Source organism: Oncorhynchus tshawytscha, linkage group LG26, assembly GCF_018296145.1.
Source record: "Oncorhynchus tshawytscha isolate Ot180627B linkage group LG26, Otsh_v2.0, whole genome shotgun sequence".
NCBI lineage: Eukaryota > Metazoa > Chordata > Actinopteri > Salmoniformes > Salmonidae > Oncorhynchus > Oncorhynchus tshawytscha.
Window position 1 is genome coordinate 22,108,718 of NC_056454.1, and position 21,889 is coordinate 22,130,606.

A 21,889-nucleotide genomic window follows, 5' to 3' on the forward strand; every position below is an offset into this window, starting at 1 on the left:
GGGGTGAAGCTCACCTACATGACAAACAAGGGCTGCGGGAGAGAGGGAAGAGGTGTGATGGAGAGGTGGAGATAACAGTGGTGGTGTCTTGCCTCTCCTTCTCTACAATGTTCTCATCAGTATGGAAGAGAGAGGCACTCCTCTCACCTTTTCACAGCCTACAGTAGCAGCCACAGTCTGTTAACCTGCCTGCCTGTTGTCTATCACCGCATCTCTGCACACTAACCTATTCCAAGCTTATATGCCTAAACGAGGTAGACACTAACCGGCTGCCATTTTTCCTCATGATCTATTTACAGCAAGAGATGGAGAGTCTGCCAATATAAACCAGCTCCCTCACTCAATGACTAGCCACTACACTCATCTAGATTTAAATCCTCTAGCAGTCCAGAGCTTTCATTGAACTATTGAGCCATGTGTGATTGCTGGCATATCTGATTTGTGTTTGCATTTAAAAATGTTTAGAACGGTACACCATGGAACAAGGGATAGACTTGAGAGAGATTAGTGGTAGAAGCAATGGCTGATATAATTAGCCCCAGCAGAAGGGGATTTGTGCTTAAACGGCTGCCCTCTCTTTCTACCCCTCCTCTTCTCTCCTCCTCTCCCTCTGTTCTTCCCCCTCTCTCTCTTTCTCTCTCCTTTAAGTGTTTATGCTTCACTCTAGCTCGGTCGTGATGAGGAGTGTGTGAGCGTGTGTGTGTTCAGTGCCGGGCCCACTGCACATTCTGAAATCAGTCTTGGCTGAGGCATGAGTGACAGACGAGGACTTAGCTCTGGGGCTCGGCTCTGCTTGGATTGAACTGGACTCCTGTTTCTGGCTGACTTATCTCTACACTATGCATTCACACCTCTACACACAGACTGCATGTGAGTGTGTGCTGAATCACTCCTCTGAGTGATAGTACATTGCAACTGATCCGGACCAGAACCAGTCACTTACCTCTTGGAGTGTGTACCGGCGCGGTCTAACTGGGTCCGGGTCGGGGTACCTCTGGATGTGTGGGAGCAGCGTGGTCCATCATGTCTGCCCATGAGTTTCTGCGGGAGGGGGCAGGCGAGGTGCCCTCCCGGATCATGAACAGACTGAGTCAGATGATCCAGAGCCTGGACATCTCTGGACTGGCCTCCCCCTTCACCCCCGAAGCCAGCCGAAGGAACTCCTGGAGGGACTGGAACGGTAGGAGAGAATGTGTTGTGTGGGATGGAGGGGAAGGAATGTGGGGTGAGGTTAAGGCGGGGGGGTGTTCCATGGGTCCTTTCCTCTAGGGATGAGGTTCTGGAAGGATTTCTTTAGGGCAGTGAGCCCAGATCATCACACACAAGGTTTCCTGTGGGCTTCTCTGCTCCATACTGGGGGGTCAAATCAAATCAAATTTTATTTGTCACATACACATGGTTAGCAGATGTTAAAGCGAGTGTAGCGAAATGCTTGTGCTTCTAGTTCCGACAATGCAGTAATAACCAACAAGTAATCTAGCTAACAATTCCAAAACTACTACCTTATAGACACAAGTGTAAGGGGATAAAGAACATAAAGATATATGAGTGAGTGATGGTACAGAGCGGCATAGGCAAGATACAGTAGATGGTATTGAGTGCAGTATATACATATGAGATGAGTATGTAAACAAAGTGGCATAGTTAAAGTGGCTAGTGATACATGTATTACATAAAGATGCCGTAGATGATATAGAGTACAGTATATACATATACATATGAGATGAATAATGTAGGGTATGTAAACATTATATTAGGTAGCATTGTTTAAAGTGGCTAGTGATATATTTTACATAATTTCCCATCAATTCCCATTATTAAAGTGGCTGGAGTTGAGTCATATGAGTGTACACTCGCTCGTGCAGGCATAGAGTACAAACCCAAAAGTCACTCTGGGACCCATTTTAAAGGTATAAAAGAAGGCAGCCAAGCAGTGGTCTCATCAGATGGACAATACCTAGTAGTCTCATCAGATGGACAATACCTTGTAGTCTCATCAGATGGACAATACCTTGTAGTCTCATCAGATGGACAATACACAGTAGTCTCATCAGATGGACAATACCTAGTAGTCTCATCAGATGGACAATACACAGTAGTCTCATCAGATGGACAATACACAGTAGTCTCATCAGATGGACAATACACAGTAGTCTCATCAGATGGACAATACACAGTAGTCTCATCAGATGGACAATACACAGTAGTCTCATCAGATGGACAATACACAGTAGTCTCATCAGATGGACAATACACAGTAGACTCATCAGATGGACAATACACAGTAGACTGAGCAGTTGCTATAGTTGCAGCAGTAGAGGTTGTTGTAGCAGTGACTCAGAAGTGATACATCACAATTAGGGAGATCATTAGCATAGCACAGCACAGTGTTAGAAGCAATACAAGTAAGCTATTGTGAGGGCATTTTTATAGTAGTTGCACAGTGGAGGATAGTTTATTAAAGTGCATGCTGTAGCGTTAGCAATAGCATCAGTAGAGGACCTCCAGAGTCTGGTCTTCAGACAGGGGGAGACATGCTAAGGAAGCCCAGGAGGAGCCCTCTGAGGTGGGGTAGCAGCAGTGTGGAAAAGCTACCTCTGGTGCCACTGAGATCGCGTGAGTCAGTCATTGGTTCAGCTCTGGGCTTAGGTAGGTGTGTGTGTGTGTGTGTGTGTGTGTGTGAGAGAGAGAGAGACTACAGTGCGAGGCTACACTGCGTGTTTAACCTTGCCTTGCTGTAATGCATTCAGCCTTGCTCCATGACTCTTGTTTATGTGTGCCAGTCTATTTCTCCATGAAGGTCTTGCAGACATTTAGCCCTAAGTGACTGAGTCTGGATCTCACTAAATGTCACTGTTCATTGCAACCTCTTGCTCTGCCTAGTACTCAACATTATGGGCTGTATGAAATGGAAGGGGCTGATGTATGGCTAGTGTGTACTGTACTTCTGTATGTCTCCTATCTCTTCTAAAAAATCTCCCCCTCTCCCAGCAGCTCTGTTAAACCCATTATCTGGGAGTGAAAGCCAGACCTTATGTTTACCCCCTGAAATGGCTCCCTGGGTTTCTGAGCACTATGTTACAGGGTAAAGGGACAAATACTGTTGTCACCTCGCTTTCCTTCCAAGGTTCATCAACAAAGTAAGACTTTGCCCATAATGAGTCTCTCTTTCTTTATCGCTGACTAAAGGTTGTCAAATGTCAGGCTTTTCTACATAAGTATTGACAGGTATCTGTTGCAACCTCACTCCACACACAAACTGTACTGATTGGTCTATTTGTATCCATCATTAAATACTCTCTGTATCACTCTTATTGAATAATGCTGCACAAGTGTGGTATTCTCTCTCTCTCCTTTTCGCCCTCCCTCTTCACCCTCCCTCTTCACCCTTCATTATTCACTCTTCATTATTCACCCTTCATTATTCACCCTTCATTATTCACCCTTCATTATTCACCCTTCATTATTCACCCTTCATTATTCACTCTTCATTATTCACTCTTCATTATTCACTCTTCATTATTCACCCTTCATTATTCACTCTTCATTATTCACTCTTCATTATTCACTCTTCATTATTCACTCTTCATTATTCACTCTTCATTATTCACTCTTCATTATTCATTACTTCATTACTTCATTATTCACTCTTCATTATTCATTACTTCATTACTTCATTACTTCATTACTTCATTATTCACTCTTCATTATTCACTCTTCATTATTCACCCTTCATTATTCACCCTTCATTATTCACTCTTCATGATTCACTCTTCATTACTTCATTACTTCATTATTCACTCTTCCTTATTCATTATTCATTACTTCATTACTTCATTACTTCATTATTCACTCTTCATTATTCATTACTTCATTACTTCATTATTCACTCTTCATTATTCATTACTTCATTACTTCATTATTCACTCTTCATTATTCACTCTTCATTACTTCATTCCAAAGCTTAAATACCTCCGTAGTCCACCACACTCCTCTTTCCTCCCCTCTCTCTCTCCTCAGAAAGTGGGAGCATCTGAGCAGTATAACTCTTGTGGCATACATGTCTCTGGCTTTATGCTGTTAGAATGCAGTGTGTGAATGGTTAACTGGTGAATGGTGCTGTTGGAATGCAGTGTGTGAATGGTTAAATGGTGAATGGTGCTGTTAGAATGCAGTGTGTGAATGATTAACTGGTGAATGGTGCTGTTAGAATGCAGTGTGTGAATGGTTAACTGGTGAATGGTGCTGTTAGAATGCAGTGTGTGAATGGTTAACTGGTGAATGGTGCTGTTAGAATGCAGTGTGTGAATGATTAACTGGTGAATGGTGCTGTTAGAATGCAGTGTGTGAATGGTTAACTGGTGAATGGTGCTGTTAGAATGCGATGTGTGAATAGTTAAATGGGACTAGGGTATTTGAATAGAGTCTTTGTCCTGCTGGTCCTGATTAGCTGAGATAAGGTAGGACAGGACGGTAGGCAGGACAGGAGGAGAGGCCATGCTCTGTTAGTGCAGGTAAATGAGGACATAGAAATGAGCCCTGGGCCTTTATTCACAAAGTCTCAGAGTAAGAGTTCTGTTCTAGGATCAATTTGGCATTTCAGACCATAATGAATAAGATAATGGGACCTGTTGCTAGATCCTAGCACTCCTACTCTGAGATACTTTGTAAATACAAGCCCAGAGCTGTGATCCCTGTGTACCTGCGCTGACTTGGGTAGGGGGACTAGTATACACATGTCCAGGTATGAGTGTTTCAGGCATATAACTACAATTACAAATACTATGTCTATGGTTTCAGATGCAGAGGCAGACCCAGTTTAGCTCATGTAACAGATGACATGAAATGTCACATCCTGAGGTAAACACACATGAGTTACATGGGCAGGTATAGGAGAAAATGGTAATGAGCAGGGAGGGTCAGCTATTGTCCTGTAGTGTAGTAGTTAGAGGAGGTAACCTGAGGTGGGAAGAGGAAGTCAGGGCAGGGTAATGCCTGAGTGACATGCTGCAGGCTATAAATCACCGACAGCCTAAGAGCCAAGAGGGAGGGAGTGTGGGAATGAGAGCAGGAGGGCAGAGGTAAAGAGTGGTAGGGCGGAGGTAGAGATAGCGAGGGAGCGACACAGAGGGAATGCAGCAGTCCTGCCTGAACTGAGCTGCATGGAACTGGACCTAAAGGAGCGGAGACAGGGATTCTTGGAAGAGGGGAAGGGGAGGGGGGGAACTACAGGAGAGGAGGGGAGAGAGGTGTCGGAACTAGGAGGAGAGTTGGAGGAAGAGTGTGAGGTAGAGTTGGACTCAGGACTGTGTGTAGAGGGGGAGTCAGAGCGGAGTGTAGGACAGATGGGGCTAGACTCAGGGGAACGAATAGAGGGACAGAAGGAGCAGGAGGATCATTGGCTTAACATTGAGGGACAGCTAGAGTGTTTACCTGGACGTCAGGGAGAGTTAGAGTTAGGTTTGGACTCAAGGTTGACAGGGGAGAGCATGGAGGAATCACACATGAAGGAACTATCAGATGTACATTCATGGGAAAAGATGAAGAGAGGGACAGAGATAGATAAAAGGATAGAGGTAGAGGGGGAGAGGGTGGAATCTCACATATGGATGGGGGGAGAGACTGAGGACAAAAGTATGGAGGAAGAGTTGAAGTTGCGTTTAAGGCCGGTGAAGGAGAAAAGAGGGATGTCTGTTCGTATTTCCCTGGAGGAGGTGGAGAGATACTACCGTTTCTCCCGTTGCTGCTACTGGCTACAAAGTGAGTGTTAGAGCATAGCTCTCTCTCTCTGATGCTCTCTCTCTCTGATGCTCTCTCTCTCTCTCTTTCTCTCTCCCCATCTGTCTTACTTACCAATTCTCTTTCCCTATCTATCTTTCTTTCTCATCAACTAAATCTCTCTCCCTATCTGTCTCGATCCCTCTCTATTTCTGTCATTTATGCGAGGGTTCTATCTTCTCTCCCCCATTTAATGTGAATCCCCCTCTACAGACTGTCTTGTTGGTCTGTATTGTAGATGATAATGAAATGGCCGGATGTATTTTCTATCCACTGTGGCCATTGAAATCCACTGTTGACATTCAACATTTCCTTTAGTATTATCTCAAAGTTTTCAATGGGCTGCATTTAAAATCAAGTTAAAGAAATATATATAACGAATACTTTGAGTCATGTATATATGTGTGTGTGTATATATATAGTTGAAGTCGTAAGTTTACATACACTTAGGTTGGAGTCATTAAAACTAGTTTTTTAACCACTCCACAAATTTCTTGTTCACAAACTATAGATTTGGCAAGTCGGTTAGGACATCTACTTTGTGCATGACACAAGTAATTCTTCCAACAATTGTTTACAGACAGATATTTTCACTTATAATTCACTGTATCACAATTCCAGTGGGTCAGAAGTTTACATACACTAAGTTGACTGGGCCTTTAAACAGCTTGGAAATGTCCAGAAAATGATGTCATGGCTTTAGAAGTTTCTGATAGGCTAATTGACATCATTTGAATCAATTGGAGGGATACCTGTGGATGTATTTCAAGGCCTACCTTCAAACTCAGTGCCTCTTTGCTTGACATCATGGGAAAATATAAAAAAATCAGAAAATAAATTGTAGACCTCCACAAGTCTGATTCATCCTTGGGAGCAATTTCCAAATGTCTTAAGGTCCCACGTTCATCTGTACAAACAATAGTACGCAAGTATAAACACCATGGGACCACGTAGCCATCATACCGCTCAGGAAGGAGACACTTTCTGTCTCCTAGAAATGAATGTACTTTGGCGCGAAAAGTGCAAATCAATCCCAGAACAACAGCAAAGGACCTTGTGAAGATGCGGGAGGAAACAGGTACAAAAGTATCTATATCCACACTCAAACAAGTCCTATATTGACATAACCTGAGAGGCCGCTCAGCAAGGAAGAAGCCACTGCTCCAAAACCACCATAAAAAAGCCAGACTACAGTTTGCAACTGCACATGGGGACAAAGATCGTACTCTTTTGAGAAATGTCCTTTGGTCTGATGAAACAAAAATAGAACTGTTTGGCCACAATGACCATCGTTATGTTTGCTTGCAAGTCGAAGAACACCATCTCAACCATGAAGCATGGGGGTGGCATCATCATGTTGTGGGGGTGCTTTGCTGCAGGAGGGACTGTTGCACTTCACAAAATAGATGGCATCATGAGAAGGAAAAGTATGTGGATATAGTGAAGCAACATCTCAAGACATCAGTCAGGAAGTTACAGCTTGGTCACAAATGGGGCTTCCAAATGGACAATGACCCAAGCATACTTCCAAAGTTGTGGCAAAATAGCTTAAGGACAACAAAATCAAGGTATTGGAGTGGCCATCATAAAGCCCTGACCTCAATCCCATAGACATTTTGTGGGCAGAACTGAAAAAGCATGTGCGAGCAAGGAGGCCTACAAAACTGACTCCGTTACACCAGCACTGTCAGGAGGAATGGGCCAAAATTCACCCAACGTATTGTGGGAAGCTTGTGGAAGGCTACCTGCAACATTTGACCCAAGTTAAACAATTTAAAGGCAATGCTACCAAATACTAACTGAGTGTATGTAAACTTCTGACCGACTGGGAATGTGGTGAAAGAAATAAAAGCTGAAATAAATAATTCGCTCTACTATTATTCTGACATTTTACATTCTTAAAATAAAGTGGTGATCCCAACTGACCTAAAACAGGGAATTTTTACTAGGATTAAATGTCAGCAATTTTGAAAAACTGAGTTTAAATGTATTTGGCTAAGCTGTATGTAAATTTCCGACTTCAACTGTACCCCATTCCGAATAGGATGCATAGCTTTTGACCAGAGCCCTATAAGGGATCAAAAGTAGTGCACTATATGGGTGATAGTGTGTGAGAATACGATTTTGAGACGTAGCCATGTTGCTGTAAAATATCTACATGAGGAAGCCAAAGAAAAAGCAACAGGATCAAGAGAACTGAATATGAATCAATTTGACTATACAGAAGAGGAACCAGATGCTGTGAAGCAGTGAGTTATTTTAAAACTGTGTTGGATGAGCTTCTCTATAGAATCTTTGTCATCATATAGTGAGTTAGCATGGCTGCTTAGGGATTAATAGGATGATGCCTTTGGTGTTGGACTGGCAAAGAGAAATGTTTTAGAGCTTTAAATTGAGTTCACATGTTTTCTGGCTCTCTGTTTGGTGGATGACCCCATAAGGACTGTATTTCACATCTGGTGTTTACCCAAGCTACTAGTATTTACTCTAGGTAATGAGTTTTTGGTGATGGTGTACAGTAAAATAAGGTTAAAGACTAACAGAAACGTGTCTTTCACTCTCAAATACATCATCTACAGATACAAGACGATACAGTGTATTCTGAAAGTATTCAGACCTCTTGATTTTTCCATTTTTTTAAGTTACAGCCATATTCTAAAAATTTTTTTTTTTAATCGTCATTCTATACACAATACCTCATAATGACATAGCGGGGGGGGCTTTTGGAAATTATTACAAATAAAAAACAGATGCTTTATTTACATAAGTATTCAGACCCTTTGCTATGAGACTAGAAAATTAGCTCCGGTGCATCCTGTTTCCGTTGATTATCCTTGATGTATCTACAACTTGATTGGAGTCCACCTTTGGTAAATTAAATTGATTGGACATGATTTGGAAAGGCACACACCCGTCTATGTAAGGTCCCACAGTTGACAGTGGATGTCAGAACAAAAACAAGCTGTGAGGTCAAAGGAATTGTCCATAGAACTCCGAGACAGGATTGTGTCAAGGCACAGATCTGGGGAAGGGTAATTTCTGCAGCATTGAAGGTCCCCAAGAACACAGTGGCCTTCATCATTCTTAAATGGAAGAAGTTTGGAACCACCAAGGCCCTTCCTAGAGCTGGCCGCCCGGCCAAACTGAGCAATCAGGGTAGTAGGGCCTTGGTCAGGGACTTGACCAAGAACCTGATGGTCACTCTGACAGAGCTCCAGAGTTCCTTTGTGGAGATGGGAGAACTTTGCTGAATGACAACCATCTCTGCAGCACTCCACCAATCAGGCCTTTATGGTAGAGTGGCCAGACGTAAGCCACTCCTCAGTCAAAGGCACATGACAGCCCGTTTGGATTTTGTCAAAAGTCACCTAAAGACTCTCAGATCACGAGAAACAAGATTCTCTGGTCTGATGGAACCAGTATTGAACTCTTTGGCCTGAATACCAAGCGTCACGTCTGGAGGAAACCTGGCACCATCCCTATGGTGAAGCATGGTGGTGGCAACATCATGCTGTGGGGATGTTTTTCAGTGGCAGAGACTGAGAGTCTAGTCAGGATCGAGGAAAGATGAACGAAGCAAAGTACAGCGATATCCTTGATGAAAACCTGCACCCATGACTGTGTGGCCACACAGGCCTCCAACTCAATCATTAAGTTTGCAGACGACACAACATTAGTAGGCCTGATTACCAACAATGATGAGACAGCCTACAGGGAGGAGGTGAGGGCCCGGAGTGGTGCCAGGAAAGAAACCTCTCATTCGACGTCAACAAAACAAAAGAGCTGATCGTGGCCTTCAGGAAACAGCAGAGGGAGCACGGCCCTATCCACATTGACAGGACCGCAGTGGAGAAGGTGGAAAGCTTCAAGTTCCTCAGCATACACATCATTGACGATCTGAAATCGTCCACCCACACAGACGGTGTGGTGAAAAAGGCGCAGCAGCGCCTCTTCAACCTCAGGAGGCTGAAGAAATGTGTCTTGGCCCCTAAACCCTCACAAACTACCTGTACAGGTGCATCAAAGCTGGGACCGAGAGACTGAAAAACTGCTTCTACCCGTTTACGCAACCCTGCACTATAGAGGCTGCTGCCCTATATACATAGACTTGGAATCCCTGGCCACTTTAGTAAGGGAACACAAGTCACTTAATGTTTAAATAATGTTTACATACTGCTTTACTCATCTCATGTACTGTATTTTAGTCAATGCCACTCCGACATTGCTCAATCTAATATTCATATATTTCCATTCTTTTACTTTAGATGTGTGTGTGTATTGTTGCGAATTGTTTTTAGATACTACTGCCCTGTCGGAGCTAGGAACAGAAGCATTTCACTACACCCGCAGTAAGATCTACCAAATGTTGTGTATGTGACCAATACAATTTGATTTGATTTTGAATGCTCAGGACCTCAGACTGGGTCTAAAGTACACATTCTTACTTTAGACCCAGGACAACAACCCTAAGCACACAGCCAAGACAACGCAGTTGTGGCTTCGGGACATGTCTCTGAATGTCCTTGAGTGGCCCAGCCAGAGCCCGGACTTGAACCCGATTGAACATCTCTGGAGAGACCTGAAAATAGTAGTACAGCGATGCTCCCCATCCAACCTGACAGAGCTTGAGAGGATCTGCAGAGAAGAATGGGAGAAACTCCCAGCTTGTGCCAAGCTTGTAGCGTCATACCCAAGAAGACTCTAGGCTGTAATCACTGTTGAAGGTGCTTCAAAAAAGTACTGCAGTAAAGGGTCTGAATACTTATGTAAATGTGATTTTTCTGTTTTTTTATTTGTAATACATTTGTAAAATAAAATCCCAAAACCAGTTTTTGCTTTGTCATTATGGGGTATTGTGTGTAGATTGATGAGGGGGGAAACTATTTAATCCATTTTAGAATAAGGCTGTAAACAAAAATGTAAGGTTTCTGAATGCTTTCCGAATGCACTGTACATAATGTATTTACTGTAGCTCAAAATACTTCTTATATATCCAAACCGGCCTCAAAAACAGCATTTAGCAGAAATCCACTCTTTTTGCGTCACTTGCTATGTCATTGTGACATCATTACCGATACTGGCAGACGTTTCTAGAGGCAGAGAGAAAGATAGAGGTCCCAGATCTCTCTAATGGTTTCTGTATCCACAGATAGATAATATTTCTACGTATGTGTCTTTGCTCCTGGTGGGAATCATCAACTGATACACCTGCTGCCAACCACACCCAATGTAAAGGCCCTGAAGGCTTAATAATGTATTGTTCTGTGTAGATGAATGGACGAGAGAGAGGAAGAGATAGGGAGGACAAGGAAGAAAGGGAGACGAGGTAAATGGGGAAAAAAGATTGAGGGGAGGAGGAGGGAGAGATGATACCTCTGTGGGATCTGCCAGGGGTGTGTTGGTTGTGTGAGAGGGTGCCATGCTCACTGTGTGAGTGCCCCTGAGCAGTCGGTGGATAAATGAAAGCTGTTACGTGTGTCTGTGTGATATTGTCAGCAGCTGCTTGACTAACGCTAAGACTGTCCAATCACCTCAGGGCATAAGTAACCAATATTACCAGGGAAGAAACCCTATATCACAGAAAGTGACAATCACATGGGTGTATACAGTACTTAGTTAACGATTTTCAATCTTGTGAGTTTCCCGCATAACTTCTGTTGTTCCTGTTCCCCTAGTCTCTACTCTCCTCAGCTCAGGTTGCAGCTTTGAAGTCTCATGATGAAAGGAAGAAGCTTACGTCTCTCTCCAATGATCAATCGCTTAATACCATCAACATCTGTTAGCAGCCACTGAGCCACACAGTGGACAGAGTCACCTGTCTGGGTGGGGTGATCGGCTCATATAGCAGTAACAGGAACCCTGCTTTAGATCAATAGTCATTTACATGTACCCAGTAGAATTGACCCAGAGAAAAAGTAGCTCTGACCTCTCAGCTCTGCTTCTTGTTGGGATAGTGAGATGGAGTGTCTAGACCGAACAGTAGTAGGTGATGGTTCTAGTGGGATCTGTACGGTGTGAGAGAGGTTATAGGTCTCTGATCTCTACTTATCGTTCCTATGTGTTAGTGTGTTTGGGGTGCTGTGTAGATTCATGTGCTATAGATTAGTATAATCTCCGTGGGTCGACTGGTCTGCAGTCACCTGCCACCCTAAACACGGGCATATGTGCTGCTCTCTCTGTGATGTCACAAAGCATTATGTGCACATGCACATACAGTACCTTTGTGATGTCACTGAGCAGGCTTTTTTAACGAGAGCTGATCTCCACTCAGTGCATAACTGAATACAATTGCACTAGAATTGTTTATTTTTTAAATTATTTTATTATTCTATTAATATTTTTTGTATGTTTTAGCCTTTTCTTGTTAATACCTGTGTTTTGTTAGACATGTTTGATGTAGCAATGTAAGTTGTTGATTTTCGTATTATGAATAAAAATGTATTAAAAAATAAATAACTGATCTCCACTTTTCATTATGTCACAGATCTGTTTACCAGTAACCATGCGCTGTTCTCTTTGTGATGTCACCTATCTTATATTTTCAGCATGGGACTCTGCTCTTCTGTGACGTCACAAACTTTTCACATTCTTAACCAAAGCATTCAACTGTCTTTATGGTGTCACTTTGTTTACATTTGCATCTAAACGTTTACGTTATAATGGCGACTATTTATTGTGATGTCACCAGCCTAGCATGTTTCTCTGTGATGACACAGCATGTTGTGTGAGATGTCTGTCTGTGATGCTGTCTATAGAGAGGGATGTACCGTAAACCCCTCCTGTCCTTCACACACACACAGAATTGAGTAGGCTGACCCAGGGAATTATTTCCCCTCTCTCCAGACAGAGAGGTGTGTGTTAGGCGGTGTTCCATTACACTAGGGGAATATGATAGGACAGTTGAGGGAAAGGACCTACACAACACTCTTCCTTATCCTCTGTCCTGACTAAAAGGATCAGTTCAGATGTTGTTCCTGGTCATTTTTCACTGTATCCTGTGTTCACACTCATGTGACTCCGACACGGGACATTACCATATCAAAGGGAGCATGGATGTGGGCAACGGGGGAGTTCACACAACACATTGGCAGTCTCTCATGCAAACATGCACATACAGTACCAGTCAAACATTTGGACACACCTACAGTACTTGATGACAGATTTGCACACGAGCTGTCAAGGCAAAGGGTGGCTACTTTGAAGAATCTCAAATATAAAATATATTTTGATTTGATTAACACTTTTTTTGGTTACTACATGATTCCATTGATTCCATATGTGTTATTCCATAGTTTTGATGTCATCACTATTATTATACAATGTAGAAAATAGTAAAATAAAGAGAAACCCTTGAATGAGTAGGTGTGTCCAAACATTTGACTGGTACTGTATGTGCATGTGGACCTATGCATGACAAATAGACACTCAGCCCAGCTAATCGATGGCCTGCGCCACACAAAAGACACAAGGCGTACACTATAACGCAACCAGCATGCTAGATCGTCTATATGTTTCAATATTTTGCTTAATATTTCTATATATACTGTGTGCGAGTGTTTGTGTGTGTGTGTGTGTGTGTGTGTGTGTGTGTGTGTGTGTGTGAAAGAGAGCTCTGTGCAGTGCTGCCCAGAGGCCAAGGCTGTCACTTGAAAGGTCCCCTTATGGCCAAACAAAGAGCCCTGTTGGGAAAGGGGGGAATGAGAATCTCCACAGCAGAGCTTCAATATTTGTGGTGTTTGTATGTAAGGGGAGTGTCTGTAGAGACAGAGTGTGAAACAGACAGTGACAGACATGACAGTGTGTGTTTTAGGATAAGGCTGAAACGACCGTCTACACTATGAGTAGTACCTAGAGGAGGTGAGCCTGGCTCAGCATGGCCCTGAACCAAGTGTCCCTGCTCTGTCACGACGTCAGCAACCTGTGGCTGAAGCTCCAGCACAGGACAGGTACTGGTTGGTCTTCATGTCTGTCTTTCGGTTGGTTGTCTGTCTCTGTCTACCAGTGTACATGTTACTTACAGTAGACGATGGACATTGTTGAAGTGACATGCTGTTTTGGTGCTGTAATAATATTGACGTAGACCGTCTGTGCTGTACTAATGCTGACCTGACACTACTGGTTTTGTTTTTGTGAATAATGTAACATGTCAGTTTGGAGCATGTCCGCTCTAACCACTAGGCTACCTGCCACCCCTAGCATGTGTAGGATGGTCATCTGAATCAGGGTTCATTTGGCAGCTGGGGTGAAAGAGGAGCGATTACGATAGAGGAAACCAAGTCAAGATGTAACTTTAACAAATACAGTTGAAGTCAGATGTTTACACACACCTTAGCCAAATACATTTAAACTCAGTTTATCACAATTCCTGACATTTAATCAGAGTAAAACGTCCCTGTCTTCGGTCAGTTAGGATCACCACTATATTTTAAGAATCTGAAATGTCAGAATAATAGTTGAGAGAATGATTTATTTTGTTGTGGCTATTTTGCCACAACTTTGGAAGTATGCTTTTGGTCATTGTCCATTTGGAAGACCCATTTGTGACCAAGATTTAACTTCCTGAATGATGTCTTGAGATGTTGCTTCAATATATCCACATAATTTTCCTCCCTCATGATGCCATCTATTTTGTGAAGTGCACCAGTCCCTCCTGCAGCAAAGCACCCCACAACATGATGATACCACACCCTGTGCTTCACGGTTGGGATGGTGTTCTTTGGCTTGCAAGCCTCCTCCTTTTTCCTCCAAACATAACAATGGTCATTATGGCCAAACAGTTCTATTTTTGTTTCATCAGACCAGAGGACATTTCTCAAAAAAGTACGATCTTTGTCCCGATGTGCGGGTGCAAACCGTAGCCTGGCTTTTTTATGGCGGTTTTGGAGCAGTGGTTTCTTCCCTGCAGAGCGACCTTTCATGTTACGTTGATATAGGACTCGTTTTACTGTGGATATAGATACTTTTGTACCTGTTTCCTCCAGCATCTTCACGAGGTCCTTTGCTGTTGTTCTGGGATTGATTTGCACTTTTCGCACCAAAGTACGTTCATCTCTAGGAGACTGAATGTGTCTCCTTCCTGAGCATTATGACAGCTGCGTGGTCCCATGGTGTTTAAACTTGCGTACTATTGTTTGTACAGATGAACGTGGTACCGTCAGGCGTTTGGAAATTGCTCCCAAGGATGAACCAGGCTTGTGGAGGTCTGCAAATGTTTTTCTCAGATCTTGGCAGATTTATTTTGATTACACCTCCAATACACCTCTATAGTTTGTTAACAAGAAATGTGTGGAGTGGTTGAAAAATGAGTTTTAAAGACTCCAACCTAAGTGTATGTAAACTTCCGACTTCAACTGTATCAAAGCCACAGGCTGAGAGAAGGACAGTGTACCATCTAGCCATACTCCCAAGTACTTGTATGAGGTGACTACCTCAAGCTCTAAACCCTCAAAGGTAGTAATCACACCTGTGGGGAGAGGGGCATTATTCTTACCAAACCACATTTCCTTTGTTTTGGAGGTGTTCAGAGCAAGGTTAAGGGTAGAGAAAGCTTGTTGGACACTAAGAAAGCTTTGTTGTAGAGCATTTAACACAAAATACTGGGAGGGACCAGCTGAGTATAAGACTTTAACGTCTGCGTATAAATGGATGAGAGAGCTTCCTACTGCCTGAGCTATATTGTTGATGTAAATTGAGAAGAGCGACTTTATACACGGCACTCTTTGAGAGAGGTGGTTAGCAAACCGGGCCAAAGACCCCTCAGAGACACCAATACTCCTTAGCCGCCCCACAAGACGTATCAAAAGCTTTGGCCGAGTTAATAAATATAGCAGCACAACATTGCCTAGAATCAAGAGCAATGGTGACATCATTGAGGACCTTCAAAGGTTGCAGTGACACATCCATAACCTGAGCGCAAACCAGATTGCATACCCGAGAGAATACTATAGACATCAAGAAAGCCAGTCAGTAGACTATTGACAAGTTTTTCCAACACTTTTGATCAACAGGGCAAAATAGAAATAGGCCTATAACATTTAGAATCAGCTTGATCTCCCACTTTAAATGAAGGATGAACCATGGCTGCCTTCCAAGCAATGGGAACCTCCCCAGAGAGGAGAGACAGGTTAAAAAGGTTGGAGAGGCTTGGCGATGATAGGAGCAGCAACCTTAAAGAAGAAAGGGTCTAAACCAACTGACCCAGATGTTTTTTTGGGGTCAAGTTTAAGGAGCTCCTTTAGCACCTCGGACTCAGTGACCGCCTGCAGGGAGAAACTTTGTAGCGGAGCAGGGGGAAAAGAGGGAGAAGCATCGGGGATAGTCACATTAGAAGGGCTGGGAGATGAGGAAATGTTGGACAGGCAAGGAAGCATGGCTGAGTCAAATAGGAATCATGACTTAATTAAGTGGTGATTAAAGAGCTCAGCCATTTGGTTCTTGTCAGTAACAACCACATCGTCAACATTAAGGGACATGGGCAGCTGTGAGGAGGACGGTTTGTGTTGATATAGTGTTGAAGTGACAGGAACACACCCAGGAAGCTCAGAGAAAAGTGAATATTACTCTCTGTAGATCATCCCTTTAGCTCATTGGAGAAGAAGGGAGGTGATGAAGGGAGATGCACATGCTCCTAGACATTCTCTACCTCAGAACATTTTACTGTGAGAGTGTTGCGTAACAGCAGTGCTCCTTTATGTTGAAACTGATGTCCTGTCCCGAAAGGAAGGCTTGGCCACTGAATAATTCAAGAGAGGAGAGAGTGGTTATCTCTGGTTAGCGGTCTGACATGACATCCGTGAGATAAACAGTGTTGTGGCCCTAGAAAGTCTGCCAGGCTCATTTCTAACGTTACATTTACATTTTAGTCATTTAAGAGTTAGCGTCTGCTAAATATCTTTCTATCTGTGTCTGTGGTCTGTGTGTGTGTAATATAATCCTATAGTGTGTAGAGCATCACTGTGGCTTTCTGTTCCATCGATCTGTTGTGCTCTGTACTGTTAGGCCCTCAGTCTCAACAGTAGGACTTTTGCCAGACTCCCACTGTATTGGCACTACCTGCATAAAGAGAACTGCTTGATCCCACTGTATAACTAACTATATGTAGCTGTTTAGAAATGGATGCAGACGAACCTATTTTTGTGACTGGCTGTGAGCATAGGAGTATAGTGTGTTCTGTATGTAACCATCTTGTTTGAGTTTCTAGGATCCATGGTATTAATGTATGTCATCCAGGGACAGGATGTGAACACACATACGCACAGGCACACTTTATTGTAATACTCTTAGCAATTATTTATTTATACATTATACAGTTGCAACCTACTAGCATACCAAACTAGAGCTATTTGTACACATTTACAGAGACTAGAGACTCCTGGTCAATAGTTCAGCTCAACTGCTCTTCTGGTAAATCATTGATACCGATTCAACCCCAAACCCCTCAGCAAAGTCAGCACAAGTACGGTATAATCCTTAGAGTGAGGTGGATCATACTGTATAATATAGAAATAAATAATTGATGGAGTATTATGCTACCAGATCTCCTTATTATTACAAATGGACAACATAAATATTAGCCAACAGCTACGCACATCCTGTGAACTGGACATATACCGCATATTAGTTATAGAGGCAGTACACACCTTCAGGTACTACAGAACAATAACGATACCAGTAGCGGCTGCTGATGGGAGGACGGCTCATAATAATGGCTGGAACGGAGTAAATGGAATGGCATCAAACCATGTGTTTTGTATTTGATACCACTCCACTGATGCCGCTCCAGCCATTACCACGAGCCTGTCCTCCCCAATTAAGCTGCCACCAACCTCCTGTGATTGAAAGAAGTCTGTTCCGCTTTTAGGAAATTGCATTTCTAGGTAGAAATATGCTGACTGAAGAATGGGCGATTTGGGGCTGCGTCAGTGTCTCTGAACTACTTTTGTTCCTATGTACCAGCAATGATTACGAACCTACTGTAGCCATTCCCTCCCTGCTGACCTGGGCCTCTGAGTCAAAGCAGCATGTCTTGTCACCCCATCTCCACCTTCACTGCCTGGCTGGGTCTGCCTGGCTGGGGCTGCCTGGCTGGGGCTGCCTGGCTGGGGCTGCCTGGCTGGGGCTATGCTGAGCCCTGCAAGGGAGGCCCATTATCAAATGATTTGAATACCAATGATGGGAGTTCGTGGGGGGATAGAGCTGGGAAGGCAGTGAATGGCTGTGGCTTTTATCTGAAAACTTGTTTCATTAATGGTGGGTCAGGACCCAAAGCATTTGTAGCATTCTGCTCTCTGGTCTGCGATTCAGATGATTATTTGTTCACTATTCTGCAGGTCTGTTCTGCTCAAAACGCCTATACAGGCTGTAATAACTTAATGTTCTGTTTTTGTGAGAGTATGTCTAGCTCTTTCATACTTTTGCGATGGTTCTTTCATTCAATGCGATATGTTTTGTCCTGACTGTGACTCTGACTGTGTTGTTGCTCTGCTGCTCCTCCAGATGAGATCATGCAGCAGGAGAGCAGTCCCCTCTGTGCCATCGACATCACCCCTGACCTCAGGAAGCAGTTTGCCTACCTCTCAGGTAACACTTCCTGTCTATGTCTCTGCCTGTCTGCTAGCCATAATACAGATGTCTGCTATAACAGGACTGTACTGTTCTTCTACCTGATATAGTTCAGATGAACTGTCTGCTTCACCCTTCAGATTTGCCATTCAAATTTCTCCTCTCCCGTTTTCCTGCTCATCATTTTTTTCATCCGTGTTAGTCCGGCTACTGTACACTGGGGCTCATTTTCTTCACGACTCTGTGTTTGTTTAGTGTGTATTTACATACGTGTTTATCAGTTTCTGTTGCGTATGAGCCAAATATAGAGTTTCTGTTTTTCCAGTTGTCTTGTCAATTCAGTGTGTCTGTACTGCATGCATATACTAGAAGCTTTACGGAAATCAACTAGGCTTGTGAGCAGACTTCCACAAATGTTACTTAATTGAAAAACAAAATGGATAATATAACAGATATTATTTTGGCATTGATTCCTTCACCACTGCATTCACCTCATTGAATAGATTACCCCCCACCCCCAACACACACACACTTTCTCCCCTCTCTGTCCCCCTCTATGTTCTGCATGGAAGGTCACCTTGGGGACTGTTCTCTGCCTGTCGGCGTCCATTTTGCGGAGAGGTTGCCTCTTCTCAGATGCAGGAGAGTGAAAACAGACAGTGAAACGATGACCGAGCATTTGCTGTTGCTAGGGTGATAATGGAAGAGGGAAAAGCAGACATTGATATTCTCATCACATGGGCTAATAGTACAGCTGCTCACAGGCATGTGTGTTTGTGTGACTATTTCCCCCATTTTCGAGGTGTATGTCGGTGTGTGTTTAAATACTGCAGAAGATACCCGTCTTTCTCGCCCTCCTCTCTCTCTTTTTCGCCGTGTGTTGCTTTCGTTCTCTCTCACTTGAACCTATCGCCTTATCAAAACAGTCTGGTTTGCCAGTTCCACTGGCGCCCTCTTGTGGTAATCCTTGTTGAAGTCGTGTCAAGCCAATTACAAAGGAATGTGACTGAGTCTTCTCAGTTCCAGTGAACTCTCTGTTCTTAACTCTTCTATGTATCTTTCCCAGGGGGCCGAGGGCAGAACGGCAGCCCCATCATTGTGTTCCCAGAGTTTCCTGCATTCGGAGAAATCCAGGAGAGGGAGTTCCACAACGTGCTCACATACCTGACCAGCATCCCCAGGTGAGATTCTACATACCACATACACACCATTGCTTCTTCAGACACTTCCTGTGTCCAAGCTCCCTACATGTATTATTCCCATGGTAACCAGTCAGATCAGTCTATTTTACAGGAAGGGAACTAAGGAGAGGCAGATGAATATTGAACATGCTAGGAGGAATTTAGGAGAAATCAGATGAATGTAGAATTTGGTAACATCTACTGCAGCTTAAACTTATTTTTGTGTGTGTAAGATTATAAATGCTTTATTAGCAATATAAACCTTTATATAGACAATAGATAGACACACACACAAATAGATGGCATCAGACCTGCTCAGACCTACGTTTCCACCGCTTCCATTTCCAGTGCCTGTAAGACTACTTCATATGACCTCAAATTGCGCTGTTTTGTTTCTCTCTGTAGCCCATATTTTTTCAATATTTAAATAATAACACATTTGATTCATCCACAAATTTGGTCTCATGTATAATCAATTCTGAACATAGTTTGTATTTGATGAAGCGTAGATGTTCGTTATGTCCCTCCTTCTTGTGGCAATAAAGAGTTACTTTTAGGTCTTGGTTCCAATAGTTTATATATATATATATATTTTTTAAATATTTTTATTGTCAGTTGGATAGGCTTTCTGCCAGTTTTTTTTATATCTTAGCTATCATATGAGTATCATTTTCTGACTCAAATAAAATTCCCTCAACATTGCTCTGATGTCCAAAAGATTTCAGATCGAAATTTTGTGATTTAAAACTTTTAAGTTGCATGTATTTGAACATGTCTACATTGTCATATTGTTATAGGGTTCTTAACTATGAAGTGAATGGTATCAAATCAAATCAAAGTTTATTTGTCACGTGTGCCGAATACTTACAGTAAAATGCTTACTTACAGGCTCTAACCAATAGTGCAAAAAAGGTGTTAGGTGAACAATAGGTAAGTAAAGAAATAAAACAACAGTAAAAAGACAGGCTATATACAGTAGCGAGGCTATAAAATTAGCGAGGCTACATACAGACACCGGTTAGTCAGGCTGATTGAGGTAGTATGTACATGTATGGTTAAAGTGACTATGCATATATGATGAACAGAGAGTAGCAGTAGCGTAAAAGAGGGGTTGGGGGGTGGTGGATGGCGGGACACAATACAGATAGCCCGGTTAGCCAATGTGCGTAAGCACTGGTTGGTCAGACCAAATGAGGTAGTATGTACATGAATGTATAGTTAAAGTGACTATGCATATATGATAAACAGAGAGTAGCAGCAGCATAAAAGAGGGGTTGGGGGGGCACACAATGCAAATAGTCTGGGTAGCCATTTGATTACCTGTTCAGTAGTCTTATGGCTTGGGGGTAAAAACTGTTGAGAAGCTCTTTGGTCCTTGACTTGGTGTTCCGGTACCACTTGCCATGCGGTAGCAGAGAGCAAATCAAATCAAATCAAATTTATTTATATAGCCCTTCGTACATCAGCTGATATCTCAAAGTGCTGTACAGAAACCCAGCCTAAAACCCCAAACAGCAAGCAATGCAGGTGTAGAAGCACGGTGGCTAGGAAAAACTCCCTAGAAAGGCCAAAACCTAGGAAGAAACCTAGAGAGGAACCAGGCTATGTGGGGTGGCCAGTCCTCTTCTGGCTGTGCCGGGTGGAGATTATAACAGAACATGGCCAAGATGTTCAAATGTTCATAAATTACCAGCATGGTCGTATAATAATAAGGCAGAACAGTTGAAACTGGAGCAGCAGCACGGTCAGATGGACTGGGGACAGCAAGGAGTCATCATGTCAGGTAGTCCTGAGAGAGAGAGAACAGTCTATGGGGTGGCTGGGGTCTTTGACAATTTTAAGGGCCTTCCAATGACACCGCCTGGTGTAGAGGTCCTGGATGACAGGCAACTTAACCCCAGTGATGTACTGGGTTGTACACACTACCCTCTGTAGTGCCTCTGTAATTGCCGTACCAGGCAGTGATGCAACCAGTTGCATCACCAGTTGCTCTCGATGTTGCAGCTGTAGAACCTTTTGAGGATCTCAGGACCCATGCCATATCTTTTTGTTTCCTGAGGGGGAATATGCTTTGTTGTGCCCTCTTCACGACTTTCTTGGTTTGTTTGGACCATTCTAGTTTGTTGTTGATGTGGACACCGAGGAACTTGAAGCTCTCAACCTGCTCCACTACAGCCCCGTTGATGAGAATGGGGGCGTGCTTGGTCCTCCTTTCCTGTAGTCCACAATCATCTCCTTAGTCTTGGCTACGTTGAGGGATAGGTTGTTATTCTGGCACCACACGGCCAGGTCTCTGACCTCCTCCCTATAGGCTTTCTCAGTGTTGTCAGTGATCAGGCCTACCACAGTTGTGTCGTCTGCAAACTTAA

General features: G+C 43.2%; 1 protein-coding gene across 8 annotated transcripts in view; it reads left to right on the top strand.

Moving 5' to 3' along the window:
* The first annotated feature begins 641 nt into the window (after positions 1-641).
* LOC112225373 (guanine nucleotide exchange factor DBS) overlaps positions 642-21,889 on the top strand; it is a 53,801-nt gene continuing 32,553 nt past the window's right edge. For 4 of the 8 annotated variants that reach the window (XM_024389287.2, XM_024389289.2, XM_042306591.1 and 1 more), the window contains exons 1-3: positions 5,029-5,760; positions 18,274-18,357; positions 19,406-19,520. In XM_024389287.2, the coding sequence (XP_024245055.2) occupies positions 5,163-5,760; positions 18,274-18,357; positions 19,406-19,520 (797 nt within the window). In that variant the 5' untranslated portion in view covers positions 5,029-5,162. Of the gene's footprint in view, positions 1,181-5,027; positions 5,761-18,273; positions 18,358-19,405; positions 19,521-21,889 lie in introns of those variants that run through there. The other 4 variants (XM_024389291.2, XM_024389292.2, XM_042306592.1 and 1 more) reach the window with 3 other exon arrangements.